The sequence below is a fragment of the Furipterus horrens genome, unplaced genomic scaffold (genome assembly GCF_987537825.1).
Source record: "Furipterus horrens unplaced genomic scaffold, mFurHor1.1.pri manual_scaffold_11, whole genome shotgun sequence".
Classification (NCBI taxonomy): domain Eukaryota; kingdom Metazoa; phylum Chordata; class Mammalia; order Chiroptera; family Furipteridae; genus Furipterus; species Furipterus horrens.
Genome location: NW_028327181.1, coordinates 55872200 through 55889946, shown reverse-complemented (window position 1 = coordinate 55889946; position 17747 = coordinate 55872200). Strand labels below are relative to the sequence as shown.

Sequence of the window (17747 nt, the reverse complement as noted above, 5' to 3'; positions counted from 1 at the left end):
ATTTAGTTAAAAAGAAAAAAAAGTGAAAGGCACTCAAGATACTCTAAAGGAAAGAAGGGAAGGGGGTCGTAACAGTAATTCTGCTTGAAATCTCAGCTAAGAAATGAGATCCCTCCCAGGGGACAGTCCCTGACTGTGCTCAGTGCTCGGCTCCTCACAGTCCACAGACCACTTCCCGGAGTGTCCAGGTGCTTTCCCACAGAAGCAGACCTGACGCTAAATGGGACAGCCAGTGGCTCATTCGGGAACTGATTGCCTGGAAGCACCGTTGGGAGAGAGCAGTGAGACAGGGAGGGGGAAGCCAATGAAACCTGCATGACGGAGCAGCTGGCCCCTGAGCATCTGAGGCTCGATGCACTGGCACCTTCAGGAGACCGTGCAGAGCACACCTCGGAGTCGGGTCTTCTGGGGGACAAGGAACTGCCATCTGTCATCGGCTGAGTGCTCCTCCTGGAGCATGAACTCCCCAGGGGTTCCGGCCTGTCACACTCATTAATTGAGAGAGACCTGAGGCAGACAACCGCAGGGGCTCGTAGAAGAATGTCCTTGGCTTGCGCCTTGGTGGAGGGTGCAGAGGGGGTGCTGTCAGGAACCATAGGATCTGCTACACCATCCACTAGCCCCTTCACTCTGCCGTGACCACTCACAATTACAGATGAACAAACTGATGCTCACCCTGGCTTGTGTGGCTCAGTTCACCAGCCTGTGAACTGAAAGGTCGCCAGTTGATTTCCAGTCAGGGCACATACCTGGGTTGCAGGCCAGGTCCCGGCTGAGGAACTCTGAGAAGCAACAAATTGATGTTTCTCTTGTACATCAATGTTTCTCCCTCTCTCTACTTTTCTTCGCCTCTCTAAAAATAAATAAAAATACAATCTTTAAAAAAAAGGCAAAGAAAAAACTAACGCTCAATGGAGATAATAGGTCAGGTCATGGAATTAATGAGAGCACAGAGCAGGGCCTGGCAGTGTAAGCCATTGTTAAATATTTGCAGAATGAAGAAACATCACACGGTGAGAAGAATTTGGTCAAGACTTGAGCTGGCTTCTTCTCCCCAGAAGTCCATGTTTCCCTCCACTGACCTGGCAAGACTACCAGTCTCAGCAGCCAGCACAGGGTGTGGCTTGGAGTGGGTGCAGAAAACAGTTGTTGAACAAATAAGTGAGAAACAGATGAACAAATTTATCCTATACTTTTATGTTCCATCTTCCCCTTTCTTACTTAGAAACCACAGAAAAATTTCAGAAGCAACAGAGAGAGAGTCCCTGCCCATCACGGTCATCGGAAAATGAAGATTTCCACCCAAAATTCACGCAGCTGCTACTTCTACAAACACCTCAACCCAGAGGCTGTGATTTCCCATTCTGGAAGAGGGAACATAAGGTGATAGAGGGTCAAAAATATTTTATTGAGGTCAGAGACTTATTTGGCCCAGGCCTGGGATCCCAGAAAAAGCCTCCCACAGTCATACTGCATGGGGTTGCTGGGATCGGGAAGTCAGCAGTGGCCAGACAGGTGAGGAGAGTCTGGGAGGAAGGCCGGCAGTTCAGGGACCGCTTCCAGCACGTCTTCTACGTCAACTGCAGAGAGCTGGCCCAGTCCGAGGCCATGAGTCTTGCTGAGCTCATGACAAGAGTCAGTGCTGGCCCTGCAGCTCCATTTGGGCAGATCCTGTCTCAGCCGAAGCAGCTGCTCTTCATTCTTGATAACTTAGATGGAGTAAAATTGGACTTGGAGGAGGACAGTTCTGAGCACCCTCTGCACTGGAGCCAGCAGCAGCAGGTGAACACATGGCTGGGCACGTTGCTGAAGAAAACCTCATTTCCCGAGGCTTCCCTGCTCATCACAGCTCGGACCACAGCTCTGCGGAAGCTCATTCCTTCTCTGCAGCAGCCACGCTGGGTGGAGGTCCTCGGATTCTCTGAGACAAACAGAAAGGAATATTTTCACAACTACTTCAGAGCAAAAGGCCCAGCAAATAGGGCCTTTAGGTCTGTTACATTCAACCCGACACTCTTCACCATGTGTTTCAGTCCCCTGGTCTCCTGGCTGGTCTGCACGTGCCTGAAGCAGCAGATGGAACAGAAGGAAGAACTCGGACTGACCTCCCAGACGACCACAGACCTCTGTCTGCACTACTTTTTCCACGTTCTCCAAGTTCAGTCCCTCGGGACTAAGCTGAGGGGCTTCTGCTCTCTGGCTGCTGAGGCCACCTGGCAAGGAAAGACCCTGTTCAGCCCAGAGGACCTCAGGGAACACGGGTTAGATGAGGACATCACCTCCACTCTCTTAAAGATGGGTGTTCTTCAGAAGCACCCAACCTCGCTGAGCTACAGTTTCACTCACCTGTGTTTCCAGGAGTTCTTTGCAGCCATGTCCTGTGCTCTCGGGGATGAGATGGAGAAAGGTGATTGGTTTACTAGCACGAGAAGTGTGAGAGAGTTGACAGAAGTGTATGCCATGCGTGACCTGTTTGGGGAACCAACCGCATGTTTCCTATTTGGCCTTCTGAGTGAGCAGGGGATGAGAGAGATGGAGAGCATCTTCCAATGCAAGCTGTCTCGGGACCGGCATCGCACACTGCTGAGCTTGGCCAAGATGGAGTTTGACCTCAAACATTCAGACCTAAGGCCATATTGCTGGCACCTGCTCCACTGCTTTTATGAGATTCAGGACAGAAGTTTTTTGACAGAGATAATGTCCAGTTTCCCTGGAATGAGGATATATGTCCAAACTGACATGGAGCTCCTGGTGTTCACTTTCTGCATTAAATTCGGCCACTGCATAACGGGGCTTCACCTGGATAAGGGTAGACCGCACAGACGAGCACGAGAGCCTTCGGGTGTAGTTCTGTGAGTGCCCCCTCCCCTCTCCCCAGCTCCCCTGTTGTTCCCCCTGTCCTGGGCCCTAGAGGAACTCTCACTAAGCCTGGCCCCAGGGGCTAAAGGACTGAGGTCACCAGGGACTTCTGATGGCCAGATCTCACTCCCATTCTCAGTCCATCCAGGATCCTCTGCAGCAGAGTCTGCTCCTGGGCAGCCCGCTGTGGCCCTGCCTTGGACTGCTGCTTCTCCTCCTGTCTCTGCCATGGTGGCCACCTTCTCTCCTGGCGCACATCCACCCCCAGGCTCACGTCAGCTCCCATCCACTCAGCCCAACTGCCTCTGCTTCTCCCTCTTAATGTACTTCCCTCCAGGCACTGCTTACTCAGCTGCTTCAGGCAGCCCCTTGATGTCTATTGACTATGACATTGGCCCTGAGATCTTCTCCCATCACTTCAGAACGTGTCTCAAAAAAAAAGTCTATTTTTCTCCGCAAAACCAATTTACTTGTTTGTGTCAATGATGCACAATTGCCTCAGGGACGCCTCTGAAACCTTCCACCTGAGAATGACGGAGTAGCTGTCTCCAGCCACTGTCTAAGCCCAGCAACAATGTTAACTTCCACCTCCCAGTTCCCCTCAAGTTTGCAACTTGAAATAGAGTTTGAATCATTGTGCCTTTATATTAGATAAAATCACTTAGTGTATGAAAATGTAGAATTTAAATTGGTAGAAATTATACAAGGTAATGTACACTAAAACTCCCTGACAAAGCCCATCATCCTCTCCCCACATCCAGCAAATGTCCTCCTCTGAGACACCCCCCTTTGCCGTCTCTCTCCGGGGACCTCTCTCTGTCTTGTTATCCTGAGAGGGGATAGTGTCCCACTCAAGCTGATGGCAGCAGATAGTCTCATATACAACAATCCCATCACAAAATTGTCTTTTTTTATTCTATCTTTATTGTATATTTTTCCATTACTATTTTGTCCCCTTATAACCCTCCCAGCCAGCAACCACCACACTATTGTCCATGCCCATGAGTCCTTTTTCTTTTTTCTCAATCCTTCTAACCCCTAACCTCCTCCAACCCCACCAGCTATCATACAAAGTTATCTTTAAACTGCCTATCCTAGAATCTTTAAACTACCTATCCCAGAATCCTTAGACTACCTATCCCAGACTGTGTTCCCTCCTCCTGTCTCCTCCTTTCCTTTCCAGAAACTGGGACCTCACAACTTCTGTGCCACAGGAAGAAAGACCTGTCTGCATTGGTGAGAAGAAGACTGTCTATATCCCCAAGCTCTGTGCCAGGCCCTGTACTGGGCACTGAAGATAAAAAATATGAACAGTATCTGCCCCTACCTGCAAGAATGTCCCAGGTGGAGGCAGAAACAGACCCAGAAAATGAACACTGCAGTACAGAATGACAAGGGCTGGCTATACAATCAGAAGCCACACAGAAGAGGGACACATAGCCCGGGGTGGTGGGAGCGGACGGGCAGTTGCGGAGGCTATTCAGCCCTGGGGATAGCCTTGCCCACTGCAGCCTGGCGCTTAGAGGGTCTGAACCCCACTGTGTGTGCAGGGTTGTGCACATAACACTCCCCCTCACCCCCGACACAGGTCTCACCTTTCCTGTCCCTCTCTCACTCTCCCTCAGGTCCAGCTTGGCCACATTTACAGATGCCGGGTGGAAGATGTTCTTCTCCGTTCTCAATGCCCCTGGGAACCTGCAGGAGCTGGACCTGAGTGGAAACTTCCTGAGCTGCTCCGCAATCAAGCATCTGTGTGAGGCTCTGAAAGGTCCTTGCTGCGACCTGAGGACCCTGAGGTGAGTCTGGCCCCGGTTCTGTTCTGAAACACAGATGGACAGGAGACCCAAGATGGAAGTCGTGTCTAGGATGGGTGTGTGGCCTTTGTATTAACAAGTATTCATTGAGCCCCTCCCTGGCCATGCACAATGCCAGGGGCCATGGCCACCGCAATGATCAAACACAGACAGGATCCCATTTCCACAGAGCTGGCAAGTGATTACCATTAACCACACACACACGTGTAATCACAGCCCCGATAAGGGCCTCCCGAGGGAAATGACCTTAAGAAAGTGAATATTGAAGGACATCTGAAGAATACAGAGAATTTACCCAAGTGACACAGGAGGGAAGAAAGCTCAAAGGCCCTGTGACAGAAGGGAGGAAGGGCTGTCATGGACTCAGAAGTAGGCCAGTGAGGCTGGAGGACGGAGAGCAAGGAGCAACAGGGGCTGCAGAGACCATGCAGCCAGGCCCTCTGTGCAAGGCCCTGATGGAATTTGGGGTTGTTTTCTAATGCAATGTGATGATAATCAAAAGGTTCATTGGGTCAGTTCATTTTCAAAGTAGAAAAACACCGCAATATTAAAAACTGAATGGAGGAGAGCAGAAGCAGAGGTTTGGAAACTACTTCATAGAGAAGCTTCAGTTGTTCCTATAAAGATGTTAGAGCTCAGACTAAGGGAAATTAAAATATTTTCTGCAAGAAATGGTGATATTTTGACCTACTGTGTTGGCCATGGAAATAGAAAAAGTGAGGGAATTGAAGAGATCTGAAATAAAGGAAAATAAACCAGAATGAGTAATGGACTGGGTTCACGGAGAAAGGAAGATGGAGACATAAAAGATGATCTTGGTTTCAGGCCAGAGGAACGCATGGGACGGTGGCACCTTCACTGAGATGGGAAACACTGGGAGAGCAGGGGGTGGGGGATGGGATGTCATGGGTGTCATCTCGTGCATGCTTATTTCAAGGTCTTTTGAGGTACCCAAAAGGAATAGTCAAGCCTGTATCAATAAAGCTCTGTGGGGCAAAAATAAGATGCCCCCATAAAACAAGTCTCAACAAATTTTTAGAAATTGAAATTATATTATTTCTATTATCTGAACATAATGGAATAAAATTGGATAGCATCAGAAGGAATTTTAGGAATTTCATACATACACAGAAATAAAACAACATACCCCTAAATAAACAATGGGTCAAAGAAGTCACAGGAGACATTTAAAAATATTTTGAGATGAATGAAAACAAAAACACTATATACCAAAACTTATTTGATGCAGCTAAATCAGTGCTTAGACAGAAACGTATAGATAGCGATGCCTGGGTTTTAAAAAGAAGATGAAAGAAAAAACTACACACCCATTAGAATGGCCAAAATCAAAAACAAGACAACACCAAATGCTGACTGTTTGTCAAGCAACAGAAGCTCTCATACATTCCTGGTGGGAATGCAAAGTGAAAGGCCTCTTTGTAGATTTCTACAGAACCAAATAGGCCCTTACCATATTGTCCAGAAATTGTGTTTTTTGTTATTTACCCCAGTGAGCTGAAAACCTATGTCCACACAAAAACCTGTATATGGGTTTTTGTATCACCTTTATTTATAATTGCCAAAACTGGAGAGCAACCAAGATGTCCTTCGGTAGGTGAGCAGGTAAATAAAGTGTGGTACATCCATACAATGGAATATTATTTACTGTGGGGAAAAAATGAGCCATAAAGCTATAAAAAGACATGAGAAAAAATAAATGTGTATTACTAGGTAAAAAAAGACAATCCAAAAGGCTACATACTGTATGACCCCAACAACGTGAAATTCTTAAAAGGGTAGTAAAAAGATCTGTGAATGCAGGGTCAGGGGAGGTGAAGAGGAACAGGCAGAGCTGCTTGGATGTCCAATGTTGATAATGGACGAGGCTGTGTGTGGGGAGGCAGGGATATACATGAACTCTCCGATTTTCTGTCTGAATTTTGCTGAAAAACTAAAACTGTCATTTAAAAAAAGTTAACTTAGGAAAGAAAGAAGGGACAGAAGGAAAGAAGAAGAAAATGAAGAAAAAGAAGCTCAAATCAATAACTTAATGTCCCTCTTTAAGAATCAAAAAGAAATAATAAAAGCGCAAATATGAAAAGCAAGCAGAAGAAAGAAAAGAATATAAACTAGACTGGGAATGAATAACACAGAAAATACAAAAACATTACAGAAAATAATGACACCAAGAGTGAGTTCTTTGCGAAGATCAACAAAATTGACAAAATTTTATTTTGACTGACGAGGATAAAAACAGATGATGCAAATTACTAATATTAGGAATGAAACAGAGGTCACAATTGACCTCATAAAAAATTTTAAGAAGAACTGTAAGGAAGCATTATGAAATATTTTAAGCCAACAAATTAGATAACCTACATGAAATAGACCATTTTCTAGAAAAACATAAACTACTGACTGACACAAGAAGATTTAGGAAATCAAAATAAACCTATCACAAGTAAAGAAAACCTTCCTACAAAGAAAAGCCCAGGGCCAGATGGCTTCACTGATTAATTCTGCCAAACCTTTAAAGAAGGATTAACAGCAATATTCTCAAATTCTGCAAAAAAAGAAAAAGAAAAAAAATAGAAGAGGGAATACTTGCCAACTTATTCTATGATGGCAGCATTGCCCTGATATCAAAAGCAGACACTTTCCGACTCCCCCTCCTTCTCCTTCTCTGTTTTTCCATGCTGGATACTCCAGAGTTACAATCTAACATGATTAACTAAATTAACTGAGGGTGATAATTAACTGAGGGTGATCTGTTATAGGTCTGTCTCCAGCTCTTCTTTGAAATTTCTCTATCTTGTTTGCTGGGCTGTCTGGCTACATTTTCCCATTTCCCAGAGTTTGGTGATGGATATCTCCCCACTTTTGATCTCAGATATCCTTTGTTCTCAGAAGCATTTGTGCTGAGCTGTGGAATGCCCGTTTTCTGATTTGTAAATATGCTAATACTGTTAACTCTGGCTCAGAGAGCCTCTAATTACATTTCCCTTTGCTGCTAATTATTTTTTACTGGTTTGGGAGTCACTAGTTTCCTTGCCCCTTACAAGAGGAAAACAAAAAGCAAATAACTAAGTAAAATATGTTGTCTGTGATTTGGGCTATAGAAAAAAGTAAAGCAGAAAGGAATGGGGGCTGGGGCTGGGACTGTAATTTTAACAGGAACTGTGGGGGGCAAGATTTCCCCAAGATAGATTTTGAGTAAATTCCTGAAGCAGGTGATAGAATAACCATGAGATATCAGGTGCGAAGACTGTCCTTGGCAGAAGAAACAGCAGGTGCAAAGGCCCGGGCAGGGGGCTGTGCCTGCAGTGGCTCCGGAGCAGCAAGGATGTCAGTGAGGATGCAGATAAAGGAGAACAGAGGTGACAAGGGCCCGGGTCTCCAGTGTCCCAGAGTCAAAGACAAGGACCCCAAATTTAACTCAGAAAACGTGGAAACATGAAAGTCTTTTGATCAAAACTGGTCTGAAAAGTGACCCACTGTTCTTTGTTTTTATGTCAAATCCCTGTACCTGTGCATGTCTGGGGGTCTGGGGGTCTTATTTACCTCTGTCTGACCCAGAGGTGCCAGTGAGTGCCAGGAGTGCCAGTGGGTGTTTGTGGCATCAACAGGTGAGTAAACTCAAGGCCATCGCTGTGTGTCTCCCACAGGTTGACTGACTGCGACCTCACAGCAAGGGACTGCCCGCATCTGGCCCGTGGGCTGAGCGCCAGCCAGAGCCTGACAGAGCTGGACCTGAGCTTCAACAACATCCAGGACACCGGAGCCCAGCACGTCTTCCAGGAGCTTCGCCAGCCCAGCTGCCAGCTGCGGCGCCTGCTGTAATTGCTCCTCACGGGCACTGCTCTGGGGATGGGGTGGAGAGAAGGTGCCAGCCAGGCAGGGTGGGGTGTGGGGAACATAGGTGCCCTCACATGGAAACCGCCAAGCATCCCATGTCAGCTAACTGGGTGTGGGGCAGAGCCGATGAAGCTAACGATGAGACCCAGTGCGCAGGTGGGATGTCGGGTAAGGAAATCACACGGAGTTGGTGTGGGGAGGGCAAGGCTGGTGAGAGTCACACAGACGGTGACTGGCTGCACCCTGAGTGGCTCCTTGGCTGCAGGAGAAAGTTAAAATCTCCCAGGTTACCGCAAGCCAGGCATGTCTTTATCTTCCTGTAACGTCACCAAGGACCCCAGAGGGACACAGGTTGTAACCAGAAAGGGAAACCAGACCCTAGTTACCCCGAGGGAGGGCCTTGCCATCAATCGTGCAAATCTCTCCCACAGGCTGGTCAGCTGTGGCCTCACCTCCGCCTGCTGCCCAGACCTGGTCTCCATGCTCAGTGCCACCCCCAGCCTGACAGAGCTGGACCTGCAGCAGAACAACCTGGGTGACCTCGGCGTAAAGCTGCTCTGTGAAGGGATTAGGCTGCCCACCTGCCAACTCAGCCTCCTGCGGTAAGGCCCTGTGGGTCTGTCCCTTCCAGGCCAAGGGCTGGGAGGGAGAGGGGAAGGAATGGAAAGGGATGTAGGACCCTAAAAAGGGCAGGCGATGGGAAGGGACAGAAAAATGAATGTCAGCCTGGGTTGCCTACCAGCTCTGCCACTCACTTAGGCCACAGGATGTGGGCAGGTCTTCCTCTAAGACCCGGTTTCCCCATCTGTGTAATGGAACTGTCACATGCACCTCCGAGACTGTGATGAAATAAAATGCATACAAACGAGGACAGCTCAGGGAACAGAGCTGAGGATCAGATGATAACCACGTGTGAGGCCACATGTTCTAGGGGACTCCCAGGTCCGCGTCTCCACTCCAGGGCAGTCTTCCCCTCCCTCCTTCACTGCCTCGCTCACTCATTCATTCATTCATTCATTCACGCCTCCCACGTGCCAAGCACTGAGCCAGGCACTGAGGGGACAGTAGTGGCAACAGACGCAGGCCCTGCCCTCTTAAAGCTTACACTCCAGTGGGAACGAGATGGACGATAACCACGTATTAGCACAGAGTGTATTTCTAAGCTCCATGGAGCTTGGGAAGGAAAAGTGCTCTGTGTTATGAGAGTATAACACGTGGGGGGGTGGAATTAGACTGAGGGGCAGGGCGGGCTTCTCGGGGGAGTGACATGAGGCCAAGGCCTGACACAGAAAGAGCAGTTGAAAAGGCCCAGGCAGGGCAGCAGTCTAGGCGAAGAGAATAGCGTGGGGGAGACCCCAGGACAGAAACAGGCTCAGAGCTCTGGAGACCTGTGTGGCTGGAGTGCAGGGACCCCCACCCGCATTCCCACGCTCTCTCTCGGCCACTTCCTCTCCCCTCCCCAGCCTGAAAGCAAGTCCTCAGCCTGTGTCTGGCTGAACATTTCTCTGCGGATCCTGGCGGGGGCCCCATCACACACTCAGAGCTGGCAGAGGTCCAAGCCCACATGTCCTGACCCCTCAGTCTTGGCTGAGTCTCAGAGAGGAGAGCAAAGCTCCAGCCCTCAGCCTTTCCTCAACCAGGCCCCCCTTTCTCAAACCTAAGCAGCAGGCGTTAAACACTCTACATGTGGGTGACCCCCACCCCCGCCCCAAGCCTACTCTGACACTCACACCGCACGCAGCCCCCCTGCACTGGGCTTTTGTGGCTGCCGCCATCTGCTGTACGGTGAATGGCCTCCCCAGAGCGGGGCCTTGGCAGTGGGTCTGCACTCACGCCCTGCTCACCAGTTACCGGTCACCTCTCGGTTGCCTCCCAGCAGCTCCCTCTTGGATGTCCTGTGAAGGTTTCTGCCTCCTTCCTTCCTAGAGTCCCAGGACTTGGATGAGAGGGACAACCTTCTACATCGTGGCCCCACGCCCTCCCCAGGGGAGAACGGCTCCGACAGCTGTAATGAGTACGATGTGCGCCCTTTACGGGATGCAGGCCCTTCCCACCTGCCTTGTCCGTGGCTCACAATAGGCAGAGCAGATGCATCCCTGGTTGCAAAGAGGACATGGAGGCCCAGAGAGGGCAGCAGCTCTCCCAAACCCAACAGACATCCCAGGACGCAAGGCCTGTGGAATGGAAACAGGGTCTCTCTTTCCGGAAAACCTTCTAGCCTCTAGGAAAAGAACCCTGGGCCCTACTCCTGTGGGGTCATTTGAGGCCATGGGGACAGGCTCTCCCCTGGTGGGTGCTGCGCAGTGCTTCCCAGTTCCTTTTCAGGAATGAAGACGTAAACCCCAGCCCCTGGGAGTGTTGCCTGCAGCTGGCTATAGAGATGGCCTCTGCAACTAGGGCCATCTCACACAAGGTCACCTCCTCTTCCTGGCGTGATCTGCGTCCAATGACTGACCAATGTTGGGATGTAAAGATCCAGACCCTCCTCTGAGTATGGAAGAGCTCAGGAGGGTCATCCCCACGTGAGAGTCCCAAACAGTCAGCTGTGTCCCTTGAGACGGCATCAGAGCCCATCTTGTCCCTCTGCCCAGCCCTGCTCCCTCCCTTCCTTTGTCCTGGGATTGACCCAGAAACACTCCCTAGTAAACCACCTAATGCTATTTTCCATCTCAGAACCTGATTTCGGGGAACCCAACCTACGACACATACCTGAGGGACGTGGAAGATGCTCTGGTCCTGGGCCCTGAGGCCCTTGAGATCATGTGGGGGCCCCAGGATGACCAGGCTTCCCTTTGCTTGCAGCCTGGACCAGACCCAGCTGAGTGAGGAGGTGACAGAGATGCTGAGGGCCCTGCAACTGGAGAAGCCTCAGCTGCCTGTGGACAGTGGGTAAGGCAGGGAGACACAGAAGTCCCTCGAGCTGACCCAGGCCCAGGGCTCACGCCTTGAGTCTGGTCCAGAGACATGGGGAGCAGTGGGGTGGGGTGAGGCTGGAGGCAGAGGCAGACAGAACCAGCCAGAGTGAGGGTGTTTCTTTGTTTTTGTTTTTGTTGTTTTTTTGGTTTTTTGGTTTTTTTGGTTGTCAAATGATCTTTAATTGAAATATTTTCCTTTGTAGTTCTTAACTAGCTGGGCATTCCACTGTTGATGGCATCTATGTCAGGAGGGTGGCGGCCATCAACATCACAGCCTACAGGCTGGGCGGTCCCCAGGATCTCCTTAACGGTTCCAGAGAGTCCTCTAGCTAAAGATGGGTGCTGCATCTGTCGGGCAATGTTGACGATCTCATCAAAAGTGTATTTCCACTGTGCTTAATGTTTTTGCTTCTTTCTGTCTCATGGTGGTTCTTTGAGGGCTCGATGATCAGGGCAGCAGCCGAAGGCACTACCTCAGTATATCTGTCTGTTCTGAATGGTCAGTTTAACAGCAATCCTCAGACCCTCCCAGTCACTGGTTGCGTGGGCAATGTCATCACCAACCTTTTTTGGAGACAAGTCCAGGGGGCCGATCTTGGGGGCCAGGGCGGATGGGGTGCTGACTTCCCCACTAGGGCACCTCAAGTGTACGACTTTAATCTTCACTGGAGTCAAACTTCGGCGGCATGGTGGCTGCTGGTGTCGGATGACCCTGGATTCAGGCTGACCAAAGAAATTTGGACCTTTGCCTCCTCCAAGCCAAAAGCTGAAAGTTCTTTGGTTTTTTAGTGCAAACAAAACCACGTCCCTCCTCTGCTTAAACCCTTCATTAGATGAGTAAGGAGATGAACAAATGAAAACAGTGAACAAGTGAGCAGGTGAGGTCTGGAACGTGAAAAGCAATGACCACGAGGGGCAGACAAAGGCCAGCGGGGAGAGCTTTGGGGAAAAGACCGCCCTGCCCTTTGCCATCCGTATGCTCACCACACGCACACAGCCCCGCAGGAGGGACAGGCCGCGGGAACAGGAGAGTCCGTCGTCCCCCTGGGAATCTGCTGCAGCCGCCATGTCCTTGCATTTGGGTGCACATCGGCCTGGGACTGCAAAGTGCACCTGTCCCCTCGTGCCCAGGGCTCCGCCTCACCTGGCACGGAGGGCAGGGGCTCCTAGGCTCGGGGGGAGGAGCCGTTCATTGGGCAACCAGCACTCCCCTCAGCCCCGCAGTGTTAAACGCGGGGCCAGGAACAAGGGCCCAGCTCCCAGGCTTCACTCAGCAGGGACCTGGGCCCAGGCTACCCCCCGCTGGAATCACTGTGCCTGGGGTCCGGGTGAAGGTACTGATGGGCCTACTGGACTCTGTCTAAGGACCTAAGCTGAGTTCTGAAATGTGGGAGGGTTTAGCTGCGCCGAGAAGGAGTGGAGTCCAGGCCGAGGCAGAGGCTCTGGCCTCAGCTCCTTAGAGGAATAGAAGGAGGCCAGGGACCAGGAGCAGTGCGACTCAAAGTGATCCTGCAGAGTCAGCATCAGCAACACCTGAGGGCTCGCTAAAATCTCCGTGTTCCCTCTCTCCGAAGATCACACCCACGCCTTTCTTTGCTCTCTCACATCCATGTCTCAAACTCTAAAGGACCCCAGGAGTCTTGTCACTGGGGAGTAATGGGCAGCAGCAGCTCATCCACCGTTAACCCCTTAAGCTTGTCTCCAAGGTCACCGCTTCTCTGACTTCCCAGTGGACCAAAGCAGTCTGGCCTCTGCTCTCTCCTGTTCCTTCTTCTATGCTAAGCCCTTCCTTGTTTTACTGTCCCCAGCTTTAATGAACATACTTTCAAAGTAAAAAATAAAATAAAATAACAAATCTCAGGCCCCATTCAGACCTAATGAATCAGAATCTCTGGGGTGAGCCCAGGATCTGTGTTTTAAAAAGACCTCCAGCCCCAGCTGCTGTGGCTCAGTGCATTGAATGCCAGCCTGCAAACCTAAAGGTTGATGGTTTGATTCCCCATCAGGGCATATGCCAGGGTTGCTGGCCAGGTCCCCAGCTGGAGGCACGTGAGAGACAATCGATCAATGTATTGTTCACACATTGATGTTTTTCTCCCTCTTTCTCCCTCCCTTCCTTTCTCTCTAAAAGTAAATAAGTAAAATATTGAAAACAAAAATCAAAAAACCCTCCAGGTATGGGCCTTGGAGAGGCACAGTACCAGACGTGAGTGAGCAGGCAGAGTGGCACAGGGGTATGGCCCAGGGTTGGGATGGAGGGAACAGGGGCGCATATAGGTCTTTGGACCATGTTAACAACTTCTGATTCTACCCCAAAAAGTAAGAGATTTCAGGGCTCCAGCACCGAAGTGCTGAGCTGGGTTCACACTGAAGCTCAGCTGCCCTGTAGAAACCGGCCAGAGATGGACAAGAGAAGAAGCAGGGGGCCATTAGCGAGAGGATGAAGCGGTTCAAGCCAGAGATGCCAACGCCCGGGCCTGGGATGGAGGGTGTGGAGGAAGAGAGGAAGGACTAGGAGGGAGACTATTCCAGAGACAGCGTGGAGATGACAAGTCAGCTCTCTCAGGGAGCGAGGAGTCAGAACCACACCCGAGTTCGGCACAGATGCCTGCGTTGACGGGGCCGTTCACGGAGACAGGGTCTACGGGAGAGTCTCAGATGAAGACCATGAGCTGACATTCAGATGAGTTGAATTTAAGTGGGGTTCTCGTGTAGACAAAACCAGCTTCCTCCAGCACCTCAGGGACAATAAACCACTCTGTCTAGGAAGACGAGTCCCCCCGGTGGAGGACAGATGGTTGATGACACGTCGCCACTCAAATGGCAGGAACCAGAATCAGGTACTTTGAAGGGGTCGGGCTGGGAGCATCATCAATTGGGACAGGGGTGGGGGGATGGGGAAGGTCATCTCCTCCATCCCCCAACCTCTGGTGTGGAACACGGCCAAACGCCCACCCCAGAGAGCCCGGCCCCATGCGAGATCTCCCGCACCTGGAACCTTGCAGGATCTCTGCTTTCCTCCACCAGGGCCTCAGGGCTGAGGCCCCTCCTCCCCAGCACATTGGTGGCACGTCTCAGACTCTGACCCAGGGCCCTGTCTCCCGAGGCCCACGCTGGGCATCTGAGGCCTGGGAGACCCTTCCATTCCTACCCATCCATTTTTTGAGCCATGTTTCTCTCATAAGTGACCTTCCTGGTGGAGGCTGGGAAGAGCAGTGCCTCTGGACCAGTGGGAAGGGGAGGTGGCAGGGGCGTGGTCACGGGCAGCTGCGTTGGGACCCCTCAGACAGCACGCAGGCAGCCCCAGGAGCAGGGACAGAGGCTCCAGACACACTCGCTGCTAAGTCCAGGGACAGCCACCTTGGGAAGCGCCCTCCATGGTCAAGCCTAGGGGGTCTGGGGACCAGACAGGAGAATGTAAGACTGACCACTGCTCTGCTGTTCTAGAGGAGAGCTCCTCTGATGGAGAAGAGATGGTAACCTTCTATCTGCCTTCTGAACCTCTGTGTGACCTACCAGTGAAGCCTGCAGGGGCTAAAGCTGACTTCTGGGGCCCCACAGGGCATGTGGCTACAGAGATGGTTGACAAAGACAAGAGTCTGTACCGGTGAGTGAGGGGACTTGCTGTACCAGGAAAGTCAGCCTCAGTCCCTGCCTTCCCCACGCTGGATCCCAATAGACACTCAGCAGCCCACCCCTGGCCCATTGGGTCCCATCCCATTACCAAGTCTCTAGGCAGAAACAGGGCTGAGATACTGGCTTGGGGCTTTTATTATGGAAAAGAGGTTTTATTATAAAAAGTTGCAAAGAAACACAAAAATAGATTTCAAAGAATTTACACTTACCAATTACTTAGCTCAAACAATTGTTTCACCAAATTTGTTTCAACAATTCACTTTCACTCTCTTTTGTTGCTATAGTATTTTAAATCTAAGATATCAGGTGATTTAATCTTAAATATTTTGTGATGCACCTTTGAAAAATACAAATAAAGGCCTTTTCTTCCATAACCACGATGCCATATCACATCAAACAACATTTACAAGTTATTTTCCTATCACCTGATACCCAGTCTGTACTGAAATATACCCCATTGTCTAAAATGTGTCCTTGCCGGTGGTTTGTGCTAATCAGGATCCAAACAAAGTCCACTCGCTGTATTCGGTTCATTATGTCTGACAAATCTCATTTAAATCTCATTGCATCCATATGTTCCTGTTTTATAAATATCCACTCTGTGCAAAGCACATACCAGCATTAAGGAGCCATGAGGTGAATACAACAGTCCTGCCTTCCAAAGGCTCCTGGTTATAAGTAATAAATGTCTGTAATCCTAGTCCCCATCTCTAACATGACACAGTGCCCATCACTGTCACAGACATGATCTCAATTGGGAGATAAGATTGCTCCCAACTCACACATACACAGATAGAGGCTGATGTCCCAGGAACCCACTCTTTACCAACGGGGAACCCCGGGAAAGTGTTCGTGAGAACTCTGTATAGTGTTTCTTTAAGCCCAAGTGGTTATCATTAATATTACCATATAGATTGCTTTAAGTATGAAACATGGGCCCTTTAAAAATGATAACCCTTTCCTATTTTATTATCATTACAGAAACAGCTAACCACATGCAGGCACGTATCAGCTATCAGCATACAATAGGTCCTTACTACTCACAACTCTATGAGATGGTGCTGTTATTACTTTTACTTACAAATAAGAAAACAGATCAGGGAGGTTCAATGACTTGCTCAGGGATCCACGGTAGACAGCAGAGGGGCCAGGACTCAAACCCAGTTCCCTGACTGTGATACCAGGGCTTGCAGCCACTCTGCTAGGCACGCAACGCCCTGCACGGGGCCAGGCATTGAGCAGGCACTCAGTGAGTTTGTGCAGAGAGGTTAAATCAGTGCCTACTTCTCCCTGTTGTCCCCAGAGTTCACTTCCCCGTGGCTGGCTACTACCAGTGGCCCAACACGGGTCTCCAGTTTGTGGTGAGAAGGCCAGTGACCATTGAGATTGAATTTTGTTCCTGGAAAGAGTTCCTGAACCAGATCGTCCCACAGCACAGCTGGATGGTTGCAGGGCCTCTGTTTGATATCAAGGCCAAACCAGGAGCCGTGGCAGCTGTGTGCCTCCCTCACTTTGTAGACCTCCAAGGTAAGCAGGTGGGAGGTGTGGAGGGAAAGTGATGGTGGCAAAAATGGGCCAGAAGTGGCTTCAGTTGGCAGTGTCCTGAGGGAGGAGCTGTGGCTTCCTTCGACAGACTGAGAGCGGGTACAGAAGTGGAGACAGCTTTCTCTCTTATTCCACAGTGCTCTGGGCATATCCCTTTTGAAACGTTTTTGTTCCCAAGCATCGTAATTATTTTTGCCTGAATTATTTGAAAGGTTCCCCCAATCAAAAGTAGTCTCCTCAATAACAATAATAACTAGCATTTATTAACTTCTCTTCAAATAGATTGTATCACTCAGGGAATCGGGAGGATATACTCAGTTGAGATTTTTGATGAGGCTTTTCAAAGCCAAGACTATTTGCAAAGTAAGACTAAATGAACAAATGAGGAAGGTTGGGGTACCTGGAAGCTAACAACAAATGGGAAACCATTGGTACTGCCACAGTCAGGGATGAGAAACAGTGTCACCAGACTCCACGGGAGAGCTCAACCAGAAAAGAGGGGCATCCCAGTAGGAGACGTAGTCATAAGTGGTTACATGGTTGTCCCAGCCTCTCCCACCTCCAACGACTCTTCACAGATGAAGTTACAAAACATATAAGCTCTCAGTCACAACCTCAGAAACCATTAACAAGGCATCATAAGTGAGAACCAACAGAAATCTCAGGTACGAGATATCAGTCCTATAAAGACGTTAGAAATAGTCTTTCAAGTATGAGCAAGAAACAATAAACCGTGAAAAATAATGAATCAAGTTTGAAAACAAGGTAAAAGGGGATCAAATATAATAAAGCATAAATAATAAAAAATAAACTGACGTGGAAGTTACTATGAGAGGACCTAACATACTTTTAATCAGAGTTCCAGAGGATATTATAGAGAAAATGGAGAAGGGTAATATTCAAAGAGAGGATTGTCAATAAATTACTAGAATTACTGAATTATGTTATTACTTTTTTCTTTTAATTATATTTTATTGATTATGCTACTACAGCTGTCCCAATTTTTCCCCCTTTGCCACCTTCCATCCAGCACACCCCACTCCCTCAGGCCATCCCCGCCCCATTGTTCATGTCCGTGGGTCATGTGTATTAGTTCTTTGGCTATTCCTTTTCATAGTCTGTA

The 17747-nt window shown here is 49.5% G+C and overlaps 1 protein-coding gene across 1 annotated transcript in view; it reads left to right on the top strand.

Moving 5' to 3' along the window:
- Positions 1-315: 315 nt before the first annotated feature.
- Positions 316-17747, top strand: part of LOC149997774 (NACHT, LRR and PYD domains-containing protein 1-like) — a 37449-nt gene continuing 20017 nt past the window's right edge. Inside the window, exons 1-9 of the mRNA XM_090257501.1 lie at positions 316-400; positions 1226-2852; positions 4485-4655; positions 8339-8509; positions 8960-9130; positions 11331-11417; positions 14210-14283; positions 14891-15050; positions 16383-16606. Coding sequence (XP_090113627.1) covers positions 316-400; positions 1226-2852; positions 4485-4655; positions 8339-8509; positions 8960-9130; positions 11331-11417; positions 14210-14283; positions 14891-15050; positions 16383-16606 — 2770 coding nt within the window. The remainder of the gene's footprint in view (positions 401-1225; positions 2853-4484; positions 4656-8338; positions 8510-8959; positions 9131-11330; positions 11418-14209; positions 14284-14890; positions 15051-16382; positions 16607-17747) is intronic.